The sequence below is a fragment of the Pongo abelii genome, chromosome 6 (genome assembly GCF_028885655.2).
Source record: "Pongo abelii isolate AG06213 chromosome 6, NHGRI_mPonAbe1-v2.0_pri, whole genome shotgun sequence".
Lineage (NCBI taxonomy): Eukaryota > Metazoa > Chordata > Mammalia > Primates > Hominidae > Pongo > Pongo abelii.
In genome coordinates, this window is record NC_071991.2 from 13310804 (window position 1) to 13328738 (window position 17935).

At 53.8% G+C, this 17935-nt stretch overlaps 1 protein-coding gene and 1 pseudogene across 2 annotated transcripts in view; one reads left to right on the forward strand and one right to left on the reverse strand.

The window, feature by feature from the left end:
* Positions 1-10403, forward strand: part of POM121C (POM121 transmembrane nucleoporin C) — a 68107-nt gene extending 57704 nt beyond the window's left edge. For both annotated transcript variants that reach the window (XM_024249521.3, XM_002817830.6), the window contains 8 exons: positions 409-500; positions 1152-1225; positions 1661-1782; positions 2229-2331; positions 2632-2808; positions 3654-5348; positions 7731-7853; positions 8280-10403. In XM_024249521.3, coding sequence (XP_024105289.2) covers positions 409-500; positions 1152-1225; positions 1661-1782; positions 2229-2331; positions 2632-2808; positions 3654-5348; positions 7731-7853; positions 8280-8377 — 2484 coding nt within the window. In that variant the 3' untranslated portion in view covers positions 8378-10403. The remainder of the gene's footprint in view (positions 1-408; positions 501-1151; positions 1226-1660; positions 1783-2228; positions 2332-2631; positions 2809-3653; positions 5349-7730; positions 7854-8279) is intronic.
* A 3-nt stretch (positions 10404-10406) lies between these two features.
* LOC100439851 (28S rRNA (cytosine-C(5))-methyltransferase-like) lies at positions 10407-17283 on the reverse strand (annotated as a pseudogene).
* Between the last annotated feature and the right edge of the window lie 652 nt (positions 17284-17935).

A 17935-nucleotide genomic window follows, 5' to 3' on the forward strand; every position in this document is an offset into this window, starting at 1 on the left:
TGACTTTTCAGGGGTCTTTCTTCACAAACAAATTTTTTTCATTTTCTTTCTTTTTTTTTTTTTTTTTTTGAGACAAGGTCTCACTCTGTCACCCAGGCTGGAGTGCAGTGGGGCAAACTCAGCTCAGCCTCCTGAGTAGTTGGGACGACAGATGCAAACCACCACACCCAACTGATTTTTCAATTTTTTTTAGAGACGGGGGTCTCGCTATGTTACCCAGGCTGGTCTCAAACTCCTGGGCTCAAGCGATCCTCCCACCTTGGCCTCCCAGCATGCTGGGATTACAGGCATGACTAACCATTTAACCATAAAAAATGTTTTTTTAGTCACTTAAAAAGAGACTTCGTCATGTTGAGGGTCAAATGCTAAGTTATCAGCAGACTCAGTCATGTCCCTCTTGATTTTTAGCTCTGGAAGAGAAGTGGCCCCAGTTCATCACCCTTCTCTAGCCCAGCCTCGTCCCGCTCCCAGACACCAGAGAGGCCAGCAAAGAAAATAAGGTACTTGGCATTCTCCTGCAGTTTTCATTTGCTGCGTGGACAGACGGGGGTGAGGAAGGGTGGGAAACGAACCTGGCTCTTAGGCTTTGTGCTGCTGTGACTTGGAGAATCAAAGAAACTAAGTCCCTGAGGGAGAATGCAGCACCCACCTGAACCACTATCATCCCTACAGTCTTGGATACTGACTCCAGTGGCCTCTGGCTGTCGCCTCCCACTCCAGCATGAGGGATCGGGTGCAAGCACAGAGGCCATGCAGAGTGGAGAGCAGAGAGAGTCAAGTCAGCGGGCAGTCGCCTTCAGGTTCTTGACTCGAGCTGACCCCCTGGGTGCTTGCAGTTGGCTGGAATGCCACTCCCTCAGGGATCACATCTGTGTCTAGAACTCCCAGGGACTTGGTAGGTTGTAAGTAAGGTTTGAAGATGATTGTTTTGTGCTTGTTTCAAGACAAAAGCTGTCTCCATGGCCTCTGTGAGCAGCCTCCCTTCATGCTGTTGGAATTTCCTTCTGACTTTTTTCATCCTGGCATGCTGAGATCTTCAATGATGGTTGTTTTAGATGTTGGCCACTTGGTAGTTAGGAGGGTGTGAGAAATTATTTCATACTTCAGCCAAGAAGTCTTTCTAGACTAAATTGTTCCTTTTCTCCCGACAGAGAAGAGGAGCTGTGTCATCATTCCAGTTCTTCAACTCCATTGGCGACAGACAAGGAGTCCCAGGGAGAAAAGGGTAGGTTGCTGAGCCAGGAGGAGGGGCTGCTGTTGGTGGTGGAGGTGTTTGTGGAGGATGTAGAGATTAATACCTATTGAAAAAAGGTCTTGAGCATTGCTATGTCTAAGGCATGTTAGATACAAAGAGAGATTTCCTCTCCTTCAGAAGTTTATAGTCTGATGAGGGAGAAAGGCTACAGACAGGGGCTAACGATTGGATAGAGGTAAGCTCCGTTTGAGTCACCTGTGGGTGATCCTAGTAATTACTGCACAGTAAGCGGTTTGTGTGCACGCCTTAATCTTGCAAACACCATCCAAGCAACCAAACCATAGAAGATTGAATCTTTTCAGAGATACCCATTGAAAACTCAACGTGAAATGCAAAGTAGGTGGACACAACCATCCATTTCTGGAAGAGGGAAGGAAGCAAATGAGTCTTGATTTCTTTCTTTAGTTGCAGATACAACCCCAAGGAAGAAACAAAACTCGAATTCTCAGTCTACACCTGGCAGCTCTGGGCAGCGTAAGCGGAAAGTTCAGCTGCTGCCTTCTCGGCGAGGGGAACAGCTGACCTTGGTATGGTCTTGTCCATCTACTCCTGCCCTCCCCGGCTTAGCTCTCCTAAGTCTTAGGAACGCTAAGGACAAGTTTCTTCTGTTTTTTTTTTCTAATTTATTTTTGTTTTTGTTTTTTGAGACAACATCCCTCTGTCACCCAGGCTGGAGTGCAGTGGCTCGATTTTGGCTCACCGTAACCTCTGCCTCCTGGGTTCAAGCAATTCTCCTGCCTCAGCCTCCCAAGTAGCTGGGATTACAGGCGCTCGCTACCACGCCTGGCTAATTTTTTGTATTTTTAGTAGAGATGGGGTTTCACCATGTTGGCCAGGCCGGCCTCAAACTCCTGACCTCAAGTGATCCAGCTGGCTTGGCCTCCCAAAGTGCTGAGATTACAGGCGTGAGCCACCATGCCCAGCCTTCCCGTTTTTTCTGATTGGCCTGACTTCTTCTTTTTCTCTTTGGTAGCCTCCACCTCCCCAGCTTGGCTATTCGATCACTGCCGAGGACCTAGACTTAGAGAAGAAGGCTTCGTTACAGTGGTTCAACCAGGCCTTGGAGGACAAGAGCGGTAAGGAGCACAGATCGTTGCACACTCGAGAGGTTTCAGGTGTCTGTTTTCTTTGGTTTTATTTTGGTGTTTGAAAAAATGGGTTTCTCTGGGAAAATCCCAAGTAGGATTCCATGTTTTCTTGTGGTCTTTCTCACCTGAGATATCCATGTTGGTCTTCACGGGAACTGGACAGCAGGGACCACTGCAGTTGAGGGCAGGCATTCCTCCATGAGCTGTGCTGAGACCCTGCTCTCCGACAGGCACCTGGAAAGAAGTCCCAGACAAGCCAGGACTGCTTCACCTTTCTTTGTTTCTTAGATGCTGCCTCGAACTCTGTCACTGAGACCCCACCTACCACTCAGCCTCCGTTTACCTTTACCCTGCCTCCTGCTGCAACTGCCTCCCCACCCACCTCCCTCCTGGCCCCAAGCACCAACCCACTGTTAGAGAGCTTGAAGAAGATGCAGAGTCCCCCGAGCCTGCCGCCCTGCCCAGGTGAGCTGGAGTGGGGCCGTGGATCCAGCCTTCTGAGCAGCATCCCCTGCTTGGGTTGGAATAAGGGCGTCGTGCCTGTCAGTCGCTGGAGATTGCTCTGCAGGCCGAATGCACCCTGGCTCAGCATGCCGGAGCGGGCCCACGTTTAACAGCGCCGGAGCCTGCATCAGGAAGTGTTAGAGAAGGGGTGCTGCGACACTCAGGATCTGAAGCCTGGCTCGTAGCTGCCCTGAGCCTCGCCTTCCTCATCTGTGAGATGAGAATGATCTTCCCGGTGCAGCACCTCTGAAGTGTGAATGTGGTGGTGTGGTCAGGATATCCTTGCCTATCAGAACCACCGGTCCAGAACAGCCCTGCTTCCTTTCCCTCCAGCACTTCGAGGGCTGCTGGTGTTCCCGGCCCACGCCTTCATGGCACTGCGCGCACACACCTCTTTATCAGACGGTAACCTGGGGTTCGTACTCACCCTCCCTGCTCAAGGGCAGAGACTTCCCCATTCATAGTTGCGTGCTCTTAGCGCCTGGCAGGTGAGCTTAGTAGGCAAATAAAGTGTATCTAGATTCATACGTGAACTTCAGAGTTCAGACAATTGGACTGTCTTAGTCTCTACACATTAGGCCCCCATTTAGGCCCCATTTTATCCCCTTCTGTCTGATGATCTGTGAGGTAGAAATAATGAACACTTCCTTGATTTACTGTACAGGCCTGTAGTGTAGACTTAGCTGAGTTTATTGACTGACTCTTGGATCCCAGGCTCTGTGGTAGGCGTGGGGAGGACACTGAAATACTGAATACCATCATCTTTGAAGTTTATTCCAACTTCACATTTTCTATTCTTCTTCCAGAATCTGCTGGAGCAGCAACCACTGAGGCCCCCTCACCTCCAAAGACACCCAGCCTCCTGCCCCCGCTGGGTTTATCACAGTCAGGGCCTCCAGGGCTGCTCCCCAGCCCCTCCTTAGACTCCAAACCCCCGACCACTTTGCTGGGGCTGATCCCTGCTCCATGCACGGTACCAGCCACTGACACCAAGGCACCTCCAACCCTTCAGGCAGAGACGGCTACCAAACCCCAAGCCACATCTGCCCCGTTCCCCGCCCCCAAACAAAGCTTCCTGTTTGGAACACACAACACCTCACCTTCCAGCCCTGCCGCCCCTGCTGCATCTTCAGCATCTCCCATGTTCAAGCCCATTTTCACGGCCCCACCCAAGAGTGAGAAGGAAGGCCGCACACCGCCTGGCCCTTCAGTCACAGCCACAGCGCCCTCCAGCTCCTCCCTCCCCACGACCACCAGCACCACAGCCCCGACCTTCCAGCCTGTCTTTAGCAGCATGGGGTCACCTGCGTCTGTGCCCTTGCCTGCTCCCTTCTTCAAGCAGACAACTACTCCCGCCACTGCTCCCACCACAACTGCCCCGCTCTTCACTGGCCTGGCCACCGCCACCTCTGCTGTGGCTCCCGTCACCTCCGCCAGTCCATCCACAGACTCTGCTTCGAAGCCTGCATTTGGCTTTGGCATAAACAGTGTGAGCAGCAGCAGTGTGAGCACCACGACCAGCACCGCCACTGCCGCCTCACAGCCTTTCCTCTTCGGGGCGCCCCAGGCCTCTGCTGCCAGCTTCACCCCGGCCATGGGCTCCATATTCCAGTTTGGCAAACCTCCTGCCCTGCCCACTACCACCACAGTCACCACCTTCAGCCAGTCCCTGCCCACTGCCGTGCCAACGGCCACCAGCAGCAGCGCTGCCGGCTTTAGCGGTTTTGGCAGCAGCCTCACCACCTCCGCCCCGGCCACCAGCAGCCAGCCCACTCTGACGTTCAGTAACACGAGCACCCCCACGTTCAACATTCCCTTTGGCTCAAGTGCCAAGTCCCCGCTCCCATCATATCCGGGAGCCAACCCCCAGCCCACATTTGGGGACGCTGAGGGGCAGCCACCGGGGGCCGCCAAGCCAGCCCTTGCCCCCAGCTTTGGCAGCTCTTTCACTTTTGGAAACTCTGCAGCCCCGGCCCCGGCTGCTGCACCCACACCTGCACCCGCGTCCATGATCAAGATCGTGCCTGCGTACGTGCCTACGCCCATCCATCCTACCTTTGGCGGTGCCACGCACTCGGCGTTTGGGTTGAAAGCCACGGCTTCGGCCTTCGGCACTCCCACCAGCTCACAGCCCGCCTTTGGCGGCTCTACTGCTGTCTTCTCCTTCGGTGCAGCCACCAGCTCCAGCTTTGGAGCCACCACCCAGACCGCCAGCAGCGGGAGCAGCAGCTCGGTGTTCGGCAGCACAACACCATCACCCTTCACGTTTGGGGGTTCGGCAGCCCCCGCTGGCAGTGGGAGCTTTGGGATCAATGTGGCCACCCCAGGCTCCAGCACCATCACCGGAGCGTTCAGCTTTGGAGCAGGACAGAGTGGGAGCACAGCCACCTCCACCCCCTTCACGGGGGGCTTAGGTCAGAACGCCCTGGGCACCACCGGCCAGAGCACACCGTTTGCCTTCAACGTGGGCAGCACGCCTGAGAGCAAACCTGTGTTTGGAGGTAAGGAGGGGCGTGGACTTGGGCTGCCGGGCCGGACACTGAAAAGCCGTGCCCGTGAAGCCTGCGTTCTCGGGGAGCTTATGCTGTGGCAGTGAAGAGACAGGCACTGAATATAGAACTCATTGAAATGCTAGGGCACGATACCTGTTTTGCTGACATGTAATAATGACTGGAGGAGCCGTTGTGGATTTAACTGGTCAAAGAAGGCCTTCTGAGTAATTAACAATTGTAAGCTGAAGGTTGGGCGTAGTGGCTCACGCTTGTAATCCCAACATTTTGGGAGGCCAAGGAGGGTGGATCACTTGAGGCCAGGAGTTCAAGACCAGCCTGGGCAACTTGGCGAAACCCTGTCTCTACTAAAAATAACAAAAAATTAGCCGGGCGTGGTGGTGCCCACCTGTAATCCCAGCTACTCGGGAGGCTGAGGCACAAGAATGTTTCAACCCAGGAGGTGGAGGTTGCAGTGAGCCAAGATCATGCCACTGTACTCCGGCCTGGGTGACAGAGCAAGACTCTGTCTCAAAAAAACAAACTGAGTATAGGGGTGGGGTGGGGGTGGGTACAGCACAAGTGGACATGCCTTTCAGGCCCAGGATGGCGCATGCAAAGGCCCAGAGGCAGAAACATGTTTGGTACATTGAAGAGCAGAACAAAGACAAGCATGGTAGGAGGGCAGGAGCTGAAGCAGTGGTGTGGAAGGACGCCAAGAGGCGAGGATTGTTTGTGGCCAGGGTTGGGTGTTTGGGTCTTAAGTGTTCAGGAAAACCATTGCAGAATCAGGCAGAAGGATGCAGTGACGGTTCCTCCCGTGTGGAAGATGAACGTAGATCCCATGGCTTCTGTTTTCTTCGTGAAGTAGGAAGAAAATCTGGGAGAGAGAGTCGGGATAAAGTGTATAAAAAAGAGGTCTTTTGAAATAGTCATTTTCGACAGTGGGGGAAAGGAACATCATACTAAAAAGTGTAATCAGTTTCCAGGCAGTTTGTGGGCTGGCAAATTGTGATTGTGAAGTTAAAGTGAGGCCAGTTTGCATGGCATGCGTTTCCCAGCGACACTGTGGGTGTAGACCTAAGGTCAGTGGACAGCTGGTGCCACCCGGCCATGGAGACCCCAGCAAGCACAGCAGGAGGGGCAGCGGGTCAGTGCCCCGATGCAGCTCAGGGGGTGCAGGAGTGGAGAGCGGGTAAAGTCAGCTGCAGGAGGGGTGGTGCCTGCAGGAGATTGGGGAGCCGGAGCAGTTGTGGTGACAGTGTGGATGCAGGAGTGGTGGCAGGGGTCGGGGAGAGGAGGTCATGGGGGTGGCAGGGTCGAGGGGCTGAGAGGACCATCAGTCAGCCCCACAGGGCGAAGTCACCATGAGTGGTGATGGGGAGGAAGCCAGTGAGCCAGGGGTCCTCTGTGAATCAGGGAGTGAGCTGGCAGTTGACAGGTGACATGAGGACATGGCAGATTAAAGTGATCTGAACTTGAGTTTTACGGTATTTAGGGAAGGAAGAGAAACAGTGTGGAAGCAGCGTGGGAGCACAGGGAGCCTCCCCTTGCCTGGGCTGGGGGCCAAGCCCTGAGAGCAGCCTTCCCTGCAGAGGGGCTGCCAGAGAGGGCATCGGGCAGGCAGCCAGAGCCAGTCAGGGCAAGGCCGGGGAAGGGAGGGTATCGCAGGACATCACAAAAGATGAGGGATGGACAAACCAGGCTTCAGAGGGGAGGGGACAGTGGCTAGGGGGAAAAGGCCTGAGGAGGTAGCCAACCCGGGTACACTAGGAGGCGGGGGCCCCAGAGTACTCCCCTCTGCAGCGATGGTCAGGAGGCTCACGAGGTGGCTGTGGGGCAGGGGGGCTTTTTTGTTTTTGAGACAGAGTCTCGCTCTGTTGCCCAGGCTGGAGTGCAGTGGTGCGATCTCGGCTCACTACAAGCTTCACCTCCCGGGTTCACGCCATCCTCCTGCCTCAGCCTCCCGAGTAGCTGGGACTACAGGCACCCGCCACCACGCCCGGCTAATTTTTTTTTGTATTTTTAGTAGAGACGGGGTTTCACCGTGTTAGCCAGGATGGTCTTGATCTCCTGACCTCGTGATCTGCCCGCCTTGGCCTCCCATAGTGCTGGGATTACAGGCATGAGCCACCGCACCCGGCCTAGGGGGACTTTTTCTCTGGCATGGCATGGCCATTAGCAGGTGGGAGAAGCAGACTGAGCTGGGGCACCAGGCATGAAGACTCAGTTGTCTGGCTCAGTTGCTGATGGAGGAGTGCCCCAGAAGCAGGAGTGGGGCTGAGGGTCCTGTGGGAAGTGCCCTGCGGAGCGCAGGCTCCTGCCCGGCTCCTTGCCTGCCTCCGCCCTCTGCTCACTGGCCAGCTCTCTGCAGCTCTGCTCTCTTCATTCCAGGCACCGCCACCCCTACCTTTGGTCAGAACACCCCTGCGCCTGGAGTGGGCACATCGGGCAGCAGCCTCTCCTTTGGGGCATCCTCAGCACCCGCCCAAGGCTTCGTTGGCGTTGGACCGTTCGGTAAGCGGCAAGCCGCCCTGTGGCCCTGCTCGTCTGTCTGAGGTGGGGTTGGGCAGGGTGGCAGGCTCCTGGCCCTCTGAGGCCCCGTGAAGATCAGGTTCAGCACAGGAAAGACATTTCGGGTTAGGAGTCCAGCACCGCCCAGGGATGGGAGGTGGATGGCAGAGATCAGAGAGGAGCTGCCCGGGGTGGAAGTTTGCCTCCCATGGGAAGCCAGGTAAAAATGGATTCGTGGGCCTCGCTCTGAGACTCCCTGGGAGTTTGCATTTCAGGAGGCTCCTCCCGTACAGTGTTTCTGACGCAGCGGGGAAAGCCCTATTGAGGCACCCTGTGTTTTGTTACTGGCCTGGCCTTCCAGAGATTCGGGCACCCAGAGCCAGTCTCAGGTAGCAGCTGCCCTGATGAGGTCTTGTTGAATCTTTCCAGGATCGGCGGCCCCTTCATTTTCCATTGGTGCGGGATCCAAGACCCCCGGGGCTCGACAGCGACTGCAGGCCCGAAGGCAGCACACCCGCAAAAAATAGCCTTTGTCCCCTGTCCCTGCTCCACCCCTTCCCTAAATCTGGACCTTGGCACCTGCTAGGAAGAGCCTTGGACCCTTCCAGTTGCGTAAAGCAAACCTACCCCGGATCTCTGGCTTCAACCGCCAGGGGGTAGTGGCAGCCCTGGGGCCCTTTCCCTTCTCCTGGAGGAAGCACAAGCCTCAGGGATGGGGAAGCAGGATGCGGAGGGCCAAAGCCCGGGACCTCTACTTGAACAGTTCCACTGGGGAGGCTGGAGAACTAAGGAAACACCTGTACATAGTGTCCGCTGCCCTGACTCCCGCTTAGCACACCCTTAGGCAGGCGCCCCTTCCGCCTTTCCCCGAGAGCTGTCGTCGCTGGAGGGTGCAGGGTCCAGCCCGCCTGGATCGCTGGTGTGCACCTGATGGGATTTGGGAAATGGGTTATCCCTAAAGCTTTATCTTGCTTGGCTTAGCTGTGAGAGGTGGTTCTCTTCCTCTGGTCCCTTCTGGGGACTCTGTTTCCCCATTTCTTGCTGCTGTGTCCCTCACCGGTTCCTTGCAGGATTCCTTCCTTTTTAAATGCCCTTGAATCTAGCTTTGCCTTGGAGACCCCAGTGGGTGCTGCTCCTGCTGTTTTCTTCTTGCCAAGTCTGAATCAATGTTTCATCTCCAATCCTCTGCCAGTTTGGCCCCTCAAAGCTTGGTGGCTCAAGACTGTTAGCCTGGCAGAGCCAGGGGTGAGATACCTCACTCCAGGAGGGAGAAGCTCTTGGAGCAGGCAGGATGCCCACCGCTGCTTCAGCTGCCTCCTCGCCCAGCTATCCTTTGGCCCCATTGGGCCCTCGTCTGCCTCTCCAGGATTGTATGTTTCAAGCCTTGTCCTGTGTTCCTTTGTCTGACGCTCTGTGTGTTGCTCTTTGAATCGAGTTTGGAGGAAGAATTGAGTTGTATGAGTGGCGGCATGTTGGTAGTGCCGGACTTCCTGTTTCAAGTTTTCTGGGGCCTCGCTAATTGAATGTGGAAAGTAGCACCACTTGACGGCTACAAGTGCCGACTCCTGAATTTTCCAATGGTGTTCTGACTTCAAGGGCTGGCAGCCCGGGAGAATGGGTCCCGGGGGAAGCAAAGACCTCTTCCCTCTGCTGTTTCTGTCCCACTTAACTGACCTCACTGGAGGCTACATCACCCAAAGTAGATGTTAGAAAACCTAAATTAATGAACCATATTTTTAAAATCCTATTTTTCCCCCCTCTGCAGCCCATCCTTTCCTTCCGTCCTTCTGAAACCACATACCCCAGGCCCAAGCGCCTTGCTGCCACGCCCAACCTCTTTGGGAGAAGTATGAATGCGTGTGTCTAAATTAAAAGAAAAAAATATTTAAACATTTTTTAACAAAAATTTATTTTTGTATTTAAGCTAAATTGCCTTTTAAATTCCTTCAAGCTTGGTTCATAGAGGTGGTTAAGTATAAATGCTATTAACTAGGAATTAGCTGTATAGTTAAGTTATACCTGTGCAAAGAAGAGGCTCAAATGCTGTCCCCGGCAGCTTTCCTGGGGGACTAGAGCTCCTTCTGGCGACGTTATATGAAATGTAGTTCTTATTTTATAAATAATGTGATTGATGTAGATGTAACCGGTGCCCCCTCCCCGTTGTGACTGAGGGCGAGTGTTATACCCGGCTGCGTGTGCAGCTGAGGAAGGAGTGAACCTCAAGCCTAAATACCTGTTAGGATTGGAGGGTCGGGTGGGCCTGGGCCTGGGCCTAGCAACCAAGCTTCTACCTGTACCTTACGTAAGGTAGACCCTCCTAGTGTCAGTACCTGAGCTAGTTTACCTCAGTTCCGCAGGCAGGACAGCCGGTCCGGGAACCCTGAGTGAGTGTGAGTGTGGATGTGTACAGTATACGCACTGGACGGCAGCGGGAGGCTGGGACTTTCCATTACAAATAGAGACTTCATTCCTGTTGAGTCTAGTTGGAATTTTTAGTATGAATGTGAGATTTTTCTCCTGCTTATGTTATTAAGAATAAAAAACTGTGATCTATCATAGAGTACGTTCTGCATTTTATTTCTGCAGGCAACACTTTGCTCACCAGCAAGAACACAGCCCGGGGAAGGGACCCAATAACCTTTCAAAACCCAAACTGCTGCCTGCGGTGAAGGCCCAGGGTCCTCCACGGAAAGGACGGGCATCTTCCTTTCCCACCAGGAAGGAGTCAGCCCAGAGCCTCTGCTATGTGCAAGGCGGTGTGCAAGCACCAGCTGCGGCTTTTTGCTGTCTTCTTTTTCTTTGGGGCTGGGCTGGGTGTGCATTCTGGTGCTGATGCTTTGGCCTGTGAGGCTGAGCTAGAGAAGTGTAGATGTTAGATGTGCTGGTGCCATCCTGCGCCTCCCAAGCACGCCCCCACTCACTCACCTCGGCACCTCGACCCGTTCAATTACAGCAACGAAGAAGCCACTGCTGAGCGTGGTCTCAGGGGAGGCCCAGAGGCAGTGCTCGGCACCCGGGAACGTGCTCAGGCCTCGGTGGGGCCAGGCAGGCAGGGCGGGAGCTAGCCTGCGAGAGAAACAGCCCCAATGCTGGGTAAGAGAGCAGCTCACCCCGTCCCCTCCACCCACAACCCTGGCACACACCCTGTACCTGAAGGCGCCGGGGTTCTGCTGCAGCGCATCTCGCACCACATCTTCATTCTCCTCCCGGCAGAGGGAGCACGTGGAGTAGACGAGCCGCTGCAGGGAAGGGAAAGTGAGCGCGTGGCACAGGGCTCGCTGCTGGAACCCTGCCAGGGCATGCAGACGCGTCGGGCTAGGTGTGCCTGCCCCAGGCTCCTCCAGCTGTCTGCTCGGCATACCTAAGGAAAAGCGTGTCTCAGTTACACAGCTTCACAGAGAACTTTTGTCCCAGGGGCCCAAGCCCATTAAAGTGTCAGAACTAAGACCAAAACAAATGACTCCAGGTCTAAGCTGCTGTGGACCTGTGAGTTCCTCGGCCACGCTTTCTCACCATCTCACCCGAGCCACTGCAGGAAGGATCCAGCAGGATGTAGTGGACCTCATGGTAGCGCGGGTCTGAGGGGGAGACCGCCAGGAAGTCCTCCTCAGCCAGCTCACAGCAAGAGACGCCAGCCCGGGCCAGCAGCGTGGCCATGGACGCTAGCCGCTTGGCATCCAGGTCAAAGGCAAAGATCTTCCTAGGGCAGAGGGCAGAGCAGGGGTGAGCTGAGCACACATGGAGCAGCTAAGGGCCTGTCACAGCTGACACAGACAACCAGAACATGCAGGTTAAGCCAGGACACACAATATTGGAACGGCCTACGTTTAAAGGGCCCAGAGTCAGAGGTAACTGGCCTGGGGCCTCTGCCCCAAGGGCTAAGAGATCCACATCTCACACCTGCGGTGGGGGAAGCTTAGCTTGGGGCAAATACCGTTAACTGCTTTGGTGCAGCAGGAAAGAGTTAAGCGAAAGTCATCCTTTCAGCCTTCATTACCCACTGAAAGGCACAGAATCAAACCCCATGTCCTCCTGCTCCTGCCTGTGGCACTCACCCTTGGTTCTTCAGAAGAGCAGCCAAGTGACTCGTCTTATTGCCTGGGGCGGCACAGGCATCGATGACATGGGAGCCTGGCGGGGGGTCCAGCAGCATGGCTGGGAGACAGCTGGCCTGGCGGGCAGAGCACAGAGGCCGGGTAAACAGAGACCCCAGGCTAGGCCCTTCCCGTGCCTACACATTCTTCCCTTTTCTATTTCTCTTGCCTACCCTGTCCTGCAGAATGAGGTGTCCGGCCCGGTACAGTGGGTGCTCATGCAGATCTGTCTGGGCGGGAAACACCAGCAGCTCCGGCATCAAGGAGTCCAGGAGAAAATGCTTCCCCTTGAGGGCTCGAAAGTCGTCGAGGCTGCCAGGGAAGAAGAACCATTCATTCATCATTTCCTAAATTTCTTCCTGCCAGGCCCCATTTCAATGGTTCATTCATGCAATAAATGTTACCACAGCTACGGAGAAATCAACAGGGTGATAAGGGAATCCGGGAATCCGCAGTTGAGGGAATGGGTTGTCAGGCCAGACTGATGGGTCAGGAGCCTCCTCTACTGTTTGCCAGCAGTGGGAGCCTGGGCAAGTGATTGAATCTCAAGCCCCACTGGCATCTCTGTTAAAAAAGTAGGTGTGGGGATTCAATGAGCCAATACATCCAAGATACTTACTTGCCACAATTTAATACATGTCAGCTATTTCTGTTGAAGCATAACCTTGGAGAAAGGTTACTTTACAGGGGGTTGAGGGGATGCAGGGAGGTGAGAGCTGAGCTCATTCTTGTTGGATGAGGAGTTAGTCATGTGAGGCGCTTAGGTTAAAACTACATTCACTGTAACTCAGTAAAGGAGTCCCGCCCAGTCTCCCCGACCCATGCAGAAATGGGCCTAGAGAGTCACATGTCTCAGTTCAGAAATCTATCAAAGTGGCAGAGCTGGAATTCAAACGCAAGCAGCCGTTCTCTGCTATTCCACCCTGGTGTCCAAGCAACATGGTAGGGCAGAAGGAAGAGGATCTTACAAAGAGTGGGGGAAAGGGAAAGGGGCAGAGGCTGCTTCTCAGAGCCACCAAAGGACAAAACGAGACAGGTGTGAGCCCAGTGGAGGAGGCATGGGGCAGGGACCAGCCACTGTTGCTGGCACACTGGTGCACGCAGCACCGTGGCAGATGGACCTGGAGAGGAAGCATGGGGCAGGGACCAGCCACTGTTGCTGGCACACTGGTGCACGCAGCACCGTGGCAGATGGACCTGGAGAGGAAGCAGGAGAGACAGCACAATGGAGCCAAGAAAGGACTTAGTATGGCCAGGCGCGGTGGTTCATGCCTGTAATCCCAGCACTTTGGGAGGCCGAGGTGGGCAGATCACCTGAGGTCAGGAGTTTGAGACCAGCCTGGCCAACAAGGAGAAATCCCGTCTCTACTAAAAATACAAAATTAGCCAGGCGTGGTGCTGCATGCCTGCAATCCTGTAGGGAAAAGAAAGAGAGATCAGACTGTAACTGTGTCTATGTAGAAAGGGAAGACATAAGAAATTCCATTTTGACCTGTACCTTGAACAATTGCTTGGCTGAGATGCTGTTAATTTGTGACTTTGCCCCAGCCACTTTGCCCCAACTCTGAGCTCACAAAAACATGTGTTGTATGGAATCAAGGTTTAAAGGATCTAGGGCTGTGCAGGACATGCCTTGTTAACAAAATGTTTACAAGCAGTATGCTTGGTAAAAGTCATCACCATTCTCTAGTCTCAATAAACCAGGGGCACAATGCACTGTGGAAAGCCGCAGGGACCCCTGCCCTGGAAAGCCAGGTATTGTCCAAGGTTCTCCCCATGTGATAGTCTGAAATATGGCCTCGTGGGATGAGAAAGACCTGACCATCCCCCAGCCCGACACCTATAAAGGGTCTGTGCTGAGGTGGATTAGTAAAAGAGGAAAGCCTGTTGCAGTTGAGATAGAGGAAGGCCACTGTTTCCTGCCTGCCCCTGGGAACTGAATGTCTCGGTATAAAACCCGATGGTACATTTGTTCAATTCTGAGATAGGAGAAAAGCCACCCTATGGCGGGAGGCGAGACATGTTGGCAGCAATGCTGCCTTGTTATTCTTTACTCCACTGAGATGTTTGGGCGGAGAGAAACATAAATCTGGCCTACGTGCACATCCAGGCATAGTACCTCCCTTTGAACTTAATTATGACACAGATTCTTTTGCTCACGTTTTTTTGCTGACCTTCTCCTTATTATCACCCTGCTCTCCTACCGCATTCCTTGTGCTGAGATAATGAAAATAATAATCAATAAAAACTGAGGGAACTCAGAGACCGGTGCTGGTGCAGGTCCTTGGTATGCTAAGTGCCAGTCTCCTGGGCCCACTGTTGTTTCTCTATACTTTGTCTCTGTGTCTTACTTCTTTTCTCAGTCTCTCGTCCCACCTGATGAGATATCCCACAGATGTGGAAGGGCAGGCCACCCCTTCATAATCCCAGCTACTCGGGAGGCTGAGGCAGGAGAATCACTTGAACCCAAGAGGCAGAGGTTGCGGTGAGCCGAGATCGTGCCAGTGCACTCCATCCAGCCTGGGGAACAAGAGCAAAACTCTGTCTCAAAAAAAAAAAAGGCTTAGCAGAGGAGTAACAGCATCAGATCTGCCTTTAGAGCTTCCTACAGTCAACCTCAACGAAAATGCAGTGAGACAGTCTGGAAGCAGAGAGACCAGTCTGGGAAGTTCTTGTGGTCATCCCAATAAGAAATGAGTGCTTAACCTAGGCAGTGTCCGGGGGAATTAAGAGAAAGGAATGGAGGCCGGGCACTGTGGCTCACGCCTGTAATCCCAGCACTGTGGGAGGCCAAGATGGGCAGATCACCTGACATCAGGAGTTTGAGACCAGCCTGGTCAACATGGTGAAACCTCATCTCTACTAAAAATACAAAAATTAGCTGGGCATGGTGGTGGGAGCTCTAATCCCAGCTACTCAGGAGGCTGAGGCAGGAGCATCGCTTGAACCCGGGAAGCAGTGAGCCAAGATCATGCCACTGCACTCCAGCCTCGGTGAGAGTGACAGAACGAGACTCAGTCCTAAAAAAAAAAAGAGAGAAAGGAGTGGAGCTGAGAAAGATGCTCAAGGTGGAGGAGTAAATGATTGGAGGGAGGGGAAGGAAGCACCTAGGATGACTCAGTTTCTGGCTTGACCAAACGGGTGGAAGATGGTGACATCTGTTAGATTAAACTGGGGATGTACTAGGTGTAAAGTCTGAGAGGAAAGATGAATGCAGCGACTGTGGCATCTGTGGTGCATTCATATGAACCTGAGGAGGGAAGAATGCAAGAGGGAAGTCTACACTGGGCGGTGAGAATCACCAGGTGGGAGGCAGGAGCTAAACTTAGAGAAAAAACGGAGAGCTCGAGAAGAATGTAGGATGGGGCTCCTAGGAGTTCGATGTTTAAGGGATGGGAGGAAAACAAACCTTGGAGATGGAGAAACTGCTGGAAAGGTAGGAAGAAAGCCCAGAGACCAAAGTCACAACTATCCAACCACTTCTCTTCCCAGTACCCCAGACACCTCCCAAGATGAGGACAGCCAGGGCTCTAAGCTCTCACCTGGAAGCCCGACCCTGATAGGTGAAACCTTGTCTCTTGAAATAACTACATAAACGGAGCAGGTCTTGAGAGCGTTCACACGCACAAATCGAGGCAGCTGGGAGGCTAGGTAGGACGCAATGAGCAGTGAGTAGGCAGGAGCAAAGTTCCCCGCCTCCCCCGCCCCTCAGCTCCTTCCAGCTCACCTGGACCAGGCCTGGATCCCACTTCCAACAGGTCCTCATTCCAGCTCACACCCCGAAGAACCTTGAGCCAAGCCAACTCAGCCTTGAGCCTCGCCTGGTGCCGGCCCAACAGAGCCTTCCATCAGCCCCCACGCCCTCGAAAGCCCTTTCCCAACAACTCATACACTAGCACCTGGGGATGAGGGAATAAAGACAAAAACGCCCTAAGCAAGAAGCATGAATGCCTTAGAACTAACTCTAATAGAGCCCGGGCACTGGAATGGCTAAAGAGATCACCTGACTAGATGGTTACAGATAAAGGTGGGGTACCTTACTCAAGATCACACCAGAAATTAACTACACAACAGGATCGGAACCCGGCGTCTTGCTTCCCAGCCTTAGACCCTTTCCCCACAGATGTTCACCAGTAGACCTCTGCACTCAACTTCTTGCCAACATTACCCTTTCGTGGGTGTGGGTTTGGGGTTTTTGGTTTTTTTTTAGAATTGGGGTCTAGCTCTGTTGCCCAGGTTGGAGTGCAGTGGCCAGATCATAGCTCACTGCAGCTGTGAACTCCTGGGCTCAAGTGATCCTCCCCCTTCAGCCTCCCCAGTAGATGGGACCACAGGTGCGCGCCGCCACGCCCGACTTCCTTAGTCTCCGCCACTCCCACTTTGTACTTCGGTTATTTAATCCTTCAAAACACTCAAAGTTAAAGCATTTTCATCCCATCTCAATTCGTAAACCAGGGAAGGTCGGCTCATACTCATTTCAGATGAGCGACTTGCTCCAGTCCCGCCGTGCACGGCAGCAGAGCTGAGACCAGATGACAAAGCGCTGACCGTCGGGGTTCACTTCCCCGTCCCTCCCCTCCCCTCACCTTGGCCAGGTGCGGCCGCAGCTGCTTCTTCGCACTGAGGAGGCCGGCGCTGGCGATCACGGCATCCAGCACGGCGGAGTAGCGCTGCGTTTCGCACACCAGCGCGTACAGCTGCTTCACGTTCTGTGTGGCCGAGGAAGACAAGCTGGGTCGGGGGCTCCGCCGGCCCTCCTCGCCGGGCCCCACCTCCCGACCCCACCCGGGCCCGTTCCACCCTACCCCGGCCCCGACCCCCCACCCCTACTTCTGGCGCGCAGGCCCGCTACCTGGAAGTTGCTGGAGTACACCAACCCCTTGATAGAGCCCTGGCGGCTCTCCACGCCGGCCAGCACGCCTGCAGCTGCAGCATACAGCCCCATGTTCCCGCGCGCCTTTACGGCTCTGTCGCAAAACGCACCCGGCTCTGCGCCCGCCCGGACTTCCGGGGTCCAAGGGCACGCCCTTCCGGGACCGGAAGTACCGGTCGAAGTCCACCTGCAAGGTGTGTGTGTGATCGCGCACCTGCCGGGGTAGAGAGTGCGACGCTGCGAGCCACTTCTTCTCTAGTTCTTCAGTCTAGAAGAACTAGAAGAAGTTTCTAGAAGAACTTCTAGAAGAAGTTTCGCCACTTCTTCTCTAGTTCTTCAGTCTTTGTCAATCTGATGGATAAATAGTGGGATTTTACTGCTGTTTAACCGCAGTTATTGGGTTGAATATCTTCACATGTGTATTGGTCATTTTATATATATATGTGTGTGTATATATGTGTGTATATATGTATATATGTGTGTGTATATATGTATATGTGTATATATATGTATATATGTGAGTATATATGTATATATGTGTATATATGTGTGTATATATACGTGTATATATACATATGTGTATATATATACATATGTGTATATATATATTTTTTTTTCAGACAAAGAGTCACTCGGTCGCGCAGTGTCGCGATCTTGGCTCACTGCCACCTCCGCCTCCCAGGTTCAAGCAATTCTCCTGCCTCAGCCTCCGGAGTAGCTAGGACTACAGGCCCATGCCACCACGCCTGGCTAATTTTTGTATTTTTAGTAGAGACGGGGTTTCACCATGTTGGCCAGGCTGGCCTCGAACTCCTGACCTTAGGTGATCTGCCCGCCTTGGCCTCCCAAAGTTTTGGGATTACAGGCGTGAGCTCCCGCGCTGGCCATAATTATGTGTCTCTGTTTATTGTCTTATCTTCCTTTGCCATGTGTCCTCCAATGGCTGTGTTCTCAGGGAGGATTTTTCTGTGTAATGGCAGAAAAGGTCCTAGCAACTCCAGGTCCACAATGTGGTTCACGATACCTGCCACTCACCCTGCACCAGTAACCACATTAGTCCCAGAGCCAAGCAAGAAAGCACACGGGGTATTTGGGTACCTGAAATGGGCCGGTTTGGC